Source organism: Marmota marmota, unplaced genomic scaffold, assembly GCF_001458135.2.
Source record: "Marmota marmota marmota unplaced genomic scaffold, marMar, whole genome shotgun sequence".
Lineage (NCBI taxonomy): Eukaryota > Metazoa > Chordata > Mammalia > Rodentia > Sciuridae > Marmota > Marmota marmota.
This window is the reverse complement of record NW_025999942.1, coordinates 3266840-3273341: the sequence shown is the minus strand read 5'-3', so window position 1 is coordinate 3273341 and position 6502 is coordinate 3266840. Positions and strand designations below refer to the sequence as shown.

Here is a 6502-nt window from a genome sequence, read left to right as displayed (position 1 = left end):
CAGTGGTGGGGCACTTGACTAGCATACACAAGGCCCTGGATTCAATCCCCAGCACCACACATATACAAAAATTGCATGTATTTCTATACACAAAACAAAAGCCATGTGGAGGAAGTACAAAGAGGAAAGGCGAAGCCTTGCTCAGTCCACCACCCAACTCGCTGCTTCCTGTGCTCATGACCCAGCAGACTCTGGTTTCTGTGATTTCCTAATCTGAATATCTCTTCACTGTTTTTAGAGAGGAGGAACTTCAAAAACTGGAGATGATGCATAAAAGAGTCCCTATATAAAAAACACAGATCCTCTTTCTCTACATTCATTACAACTTTATCTTCATGACTGCATTTTAACAAAGGTGTATCTGACAGCTTCTATTTCCTTGTCCGTACATACTTACGAGGTCATTTTTACTTACCTTCCCCATATGCAGGATGGCACACACTGCAAAGACTGAGGTCAGAGACTAAGGTTTGTGAAGGACTTTTCTTCCACACTGAGCCAATTGCCTATACATTCTTGACAATAAACTGCAGGGAAAGAATCTGTTCATGCCTGGCCCAGGTGGCCAATTACTTGGTGAGGAGATCTAAGGGCATAATGCTCATTATGAGTCCCACAACAATTGGGAAAGCATTCTCAGTGTTTAGAGAACCCTTTAAATGAAATTAGACCAGTGTTTGAGCCAATCCATACCAAGGAGCCAAGAGGAATAAAGGAGTGAATGTTTTATTCTTTAGTGTTTAATAGAATACATGATGAGTTTAATAATCAATGATTCATTACTTCACACACAGGGAGGAAAACAGTATTGAGTATTTCTGTTATACAACTGGTTGTGAACAGGGAAAACAAAAACCTCTACTATATTTAGATGGTGGAAGAAATTCTCCAAGTTTGGGCATCTCTGAAAAGACTTCATTAGTGTGTGTTTTTGTTGTTGTTGTTTTAATACAGATATTTTTTTTTCTTGACTTTATGTTTCATTAGAAAAGTCTGATAATCTTATATTTTTTCTTCTTCCCTTATATTCTGAGATAATATAGTTCAAATGATATATACCACTTAGCATATAATATTTTTAACAGTTTTGGAATGCTGGATAGCTCTGTGAGGGTCTTCCATTATTTGACAAATGAGCTTTTTCAGATGCCCAGAAAAATGTCAACAACATATAGTTTACATTTTTTAAATTTACCCCCATACTGAATGTTTAAACCTTTTATCATTAAATGATTACTAATGGAGGTAATGAATGGATTTTCCTCATTTGTATTCAATAATAGCAAAATTTACCTGCCTATAAAGTCACAAAGATAGTTGTGTAATAGTTTACATTACAATTAATGTCCATATACTTTAAAACACATTTAGAATAAAAAAAAAACTGTCATGGAAAAAAAATCACAAAGCATGTAAGTGACAAGAGTTCTTCAAATAGTCCATCTTTCTACCACATGAGATTATACACCAATGTAGAGAGTTTGTTTGAATTTTATCTATCTAAGTTTTAAGGGCCCCAGCAGAGAATCTAAATCCTCAAGTATTAATACATTTAGATTTTTATTGTCAAAAACTTGACAAAGAAAAGTTAACTTCAACATAACTTGTTTCAGGCTATGAGAAAACCTATTTCAGGTACTACAGATATTGGAAATAAGAATACTATATTTTATTCATTTCTCAAGAGACAGACTTGCATCATCTAAAAAAGATTGAGGTTTTAAATGATTTACAGTAAGGAAAAACACTGGGAAAATTCTAAAGTATTGTCTCTGCTAGATTTACAATAAAAAGATTATTTAGTATTTTAAAAACTTAAGTCAATTGTGTCAAGTATGTGATTAGACTATAAAAAGAAATTCTTAAGGAATTCAACCCCACCAGTCAATACATTTCTAAATGTCTGCTTTGTAATTCACCCTTTTCATATAGGAGTATAAAAACAATTTGAATATTAAATGGGAATTTACCATAATCGGAGAGTAAAAAAATTATCAAAGCTTCACCTTACATGGCTTTAATGTAATAACAACATTCCATGGAAAATTCCAATAAAAATTAGAGTACATCATGGGCACTGCGGTTGCCCATGGGTCTGAGTATTCGCACACTATGCGAGAAGCAGCAGACCCTATATGTATATAGGGGTCTGGTTTGAAAGAGAAGATAATTTTGGCTAGTATTATAAATTACCACTTTGCTATCAGCCCAAAAAAACCAAATAAGAAACACAAGAATAAAAATAGTATTGAAATGGAAAAAATTTAAGTCTCACACCTTCAAGGAATATTTTCCACAACATATCCTTTGAAAAATGATGTTAGAATGAATATGGCTCATAGTCTACATGTATATAAAAAACAGATAGGTCAAACAGTTGGTGCAAAAACAAGGAACCTGGTACCTGTTTTTTAACCCCCATTGTCATCAATTCCTCTTTTAAAAAATGTATATAAAAAAACAGATATGTCAAACACTTGGTGCAAAAATGTTTTTTCAGTTATATTTATGAACACCAAGCAGTGACAGAGCAACATATGAAAATGCATGCCTCTGTGAGTCAGATTAATGCAGTCTTCACTCTCTGAATAGTTTACGACATTCCCAGGTTATTGAAATCATGTCTTTGGAGGGTTTATTCAGATGGACCCTCAATACCCTGTTCAAGCTCGTAAGTGTTGACCAACATTCCAGAACACTTCGTAGACCTAAAAGCTCTTTCTATAGCCTAATGCACATGGAGAGAAAGGGATCCAAAGGTGCTCATGCCCACTCATCTTACCTCAGTTATACCATCTACCCAACAGAATGAAGTCAACCTCAGAGGACACAGTCATTGCTAGAAAAAGAGGTTGGTTTACTGTCCCTAACATTAAATTCCCAGTCTTTAACATAATGCAGGGGATACAGGGCAGCAAAGGGAAGTGGGTAATAAAAAAAAAAATACCTATATGTAAGAGAGTGGAATAGTTCAGCTCAAAGTTTTAGAACATAAAATTCATTAAGACTTTAATGGCAGAGACAAAACTTCAGTAGTTTCTCATGACTCTTGGAGTTGTGCAGATTTGATGAGGGAAACCAGAATTGACAAGTCTTTCCATCTGTCAGTGTTTATGATCTATCCTAAAGATGTTCTCAATCATGTGTTTTTTTGTTGAGCAATCTAACAGAATAACATAGGAGTGGAGAAATTTCTGTGACGATCACTTGTGGCCAGTGACAGTCCTAAATCATTTCAGGCTTGAAACAAAGACAAGTTCTGATGTATAACCTAGTCTGAGAACAAACTCAACATATATGCAAACAGAAGTTCCTGGATTCTTCTTCTATTCCTCTTAAAATGACAGTCTTTGCATATACAGCTAAACTTTTTTAAACTAATAAAAGAAAACAAGTCTTTCTTGTTCCTAATTAAAATGAAAGAATTCATGGATTAAAAATGCAGGTACCTTGATTTTAGGTAGACAGTTAACTGACGTTTGATTTGTATACAACTAATGTCCTAGCAAAGCAAACTCAGTTTCACAATTATGTATTATTTTCCTAACCCAAGTTCCTCATAGACAAGGATATAAGAAACTCATCAAAACATGTTGCTATAATATATACACCATCTGATGCAAGTTACTGGGGGTAAATATAGGAAGTTTTATAGCATTAGTAAATGAATTAAAAAACTAAATGATTCATGTAAAATGTTTATATATGGTATATACAGATTGGATCACATATGAGTCTAATAAGAAAATTGTTTGAACATATAACATCGGTCATGGACATAGCAAGAGAGTACAAGATTCATTTTTTTAAAAGAAGGAAAAATAACACTAATTTAAACACCGAAAACTACTCTTACAAAATTATTAAAAACATATTTCAGAGAAAAATGCTGAAACAAACAAAAACACAGACTTCTCCATCATCACAGAATAACCAAAGGATGCCTCACAGCATGAAGCATGATGAGGATCTGTTTCCTTCACCTAGGGTGTACACAGGATACACACTGGGAATTGATTTCATGTGAGAGTAAAGGCATAAGGCAACCAGGTCTCCTGTTTCTGTTGTATTTACCTAAAACACCATTTTATTGCTCAACTCATTTTTAAGTACTTATCTGCCTTCATTTAAGATATCCCATTTCACAGCTATCAACAGATGGGCAGCCCTCAGTGCTTATACTTCTCTATAGCTCTGTTGCTTGAAAAGATTCCACTTTAACTTCAAACAGACTGCATGAAAGAAGTGGCATTTTTCTGCTTTTCAGGTATGCCCAGCAGTAAATATTTGCTAGGCTTGGAAAAGAAGAGGATTTTTAATAAAAGATCTTAAGTCAAAGTAACCAAAATCAAACCTATTTTGCTCAATACATTTTAAAGACAAGATTTATAATCAACAAGAAAATAAAAGTTCAAAAACTAAAACCCTACTGGGTAACTCTTTGGTTAAGTTCTATACTTATTAGCAACTTTAAGTTTAGGACTCAAAACAGTTCAATAAACTGCTAGTTAAGAGTAGATCTGTTACTAATCTTGATAAATTGCTTTGCAAGTTTGCATTTATTGTTTGATATTGTTAAGTGTGTATGTTCTCAAACAGACGGTACAAACTTCCAACTTCCAAATAATAAATGAGTTATGTCTGCTCCTCCCTTCCCACCCTTCCTTTCCTACCTCCCTCCCTTCCCCACCCCCTAAATCTTAGATCTAATGATTGTACAGTCCTACTGCCCATGACGTGCACTCCTGCCCAGCTCCATTTGTCACTGCCAGATGATTCCCGCTGCACTTGGAGACCTGGGCAGCCTTGCCTCTTCTGAGGCAGCGCCCTTTTTCCCTCTTGCCTAGAACTGCCGAATCAGCCAATGGAACAAGGGCTCTGGCAACATGCAGAGGAGAAAGGGCGCCCCCCGTAGGCAGGAGGATCACTTTCTACAAGTTCAAGCTACAGGCTTAAGATCTTCTACTATGTGTTGAAAAGATCTGGTCCATCACCGTGCCAGCACTAGTCTTCTACTTCTACCTGTAACTTTTCAAAACTTATTCAAATTTACAGTCACCGAATTGCCTCCACGGGGTCTTAATTCAGTTATCAGTCTTCCACAACTCTACCTTTAAGAGGGCCAAAGACTGTAATGACCTTTTAAAACAGTATCCCAACAGTTCTGATATCTTAAACCCGGAGTGAATCAAAAGAGTTTGAGAAGATTCCAGTGAATCTTCTACACACTGAACACCGTCCAATCAGGTTTTGAACAATTCAATCATTCCCAGGTACTCGGTGACTTTGTGGCCCCGCCGTGGTGCCACTAGATCCAGATTGAAGTACAATCTGGGGGAAGGGTAGTTTGAGACCCGGAGTAGAGGAAACATGGGGTGGGGGCTACATCTGAGCGCTCTTGGTTAGAGAGGTTCAAAGAAGATGAAGAAGCCCAGAGGATTTGTGGCTGCTGATTCTTAAGTGGGGGTCTAACAGGTCTGGCCGAGCTACTGGAGGGGGCGGAAGGAACCAGGGGACTGAAGACGTGTGTCAGGAGGATCTATAATCATCTCCCCCGCGTGGAGAAGGGAAAGTGGGTGCTGGAGTCGCGAGGGGTCTGGGGAGCTCACTCCCTGCAGAAGACGTACTCGGTGTAGCTGGTCCAGATCTTGTCCTCGCTCTGGTCGGTGCTGCTGGCAAAGGCGCAGGTGCCTGTGGAGCTGCACGCCACCATGTGGAAGCCCGACTCGGACAGCTTATCGAAGGCCTGCTCCAGGAAGTTGAACTTGAGGTAATAGCGTGAAGTGTACCGCTCCGGGGGCCGGTCGGGGTCCCGGCTCTCGTTCAGGGTGTCCCCGAACACCTCCTTGGCCAACGACGTCTTGCCGCACACAGTGATGCGCGCCACTCGCCGGAACTTGGCGTCTGCTTGTGCGTCCCGCCCGATGGTGTAGGAGCCACGGTAGCCGATAGTGATGTAGCCCGAACGCCGACTGCCGTCCAACGACTGGGACGGAGTGAGCAGCGGGCCCACCGCACCCCCGGACGGGCTGCGGCTAGCCAGCTCCAGCGTGGGCGACGGTGCCCCGGCCGAGGCGCCCTCCTGCTGCTCGGGCTCCACGCAGCCCAGCGGCAGCAACTCGTCGCCCAGCGAGCCCTCCTTGTGCACCCCGCGCCGGGAGTGCGGCGGCGGCGGCCCGGGGCCAGGCTGCTGGGGCGCCCCGAGGCGACGCACGAGCTCTGGCAGCTCGAAGTACTCGGCCTCGCGCTGAAGCCGGCTGCGCTCGGGGAAGTAGTCGGGCAGCACAAGCTGCAAGTCCCGAAGGTAATCCAGGATGTAGCGGAAGAGGAAGCCGTCCCGGTCCAGAAAGAAGCGGCCTTTGCTGTCCCGGGCCAGCTCCTGCGGCTGCTGCTGCGTGAACATACGCCAGAGCAGCGAGTCTGGCACCGACACCACAGTACAGCGCCGGGTCACATACACCCTGGCCCCCACGTTCAGCTCCACGATATCGGGGAAGAGCGG

The 6502-nt window shown here is 40.9% G+C and overlaps 1 protein-coding gene across 1 annotated transcript in view; it reads right to left on the bottom strand.

Moving 5' to 3' along the window:
- Positions 1-710: 710 nt before the first annotated feature.
- Kctd12 (potassium channel tetramerization domain containing 12) overlaps positions 711-6502 on the bottom strand; it is a 6577-nt gene continuing 785 nt past the window's right edge. The window contains exon 3 of the mRNA XM_015498807.1: positions 711-6502. Within this exon, the coding sequence (XP_015354293.1) occupies positions 5606-6502 (897 nt within the window). The 3' untranslated portion in view covers positions 711-5605.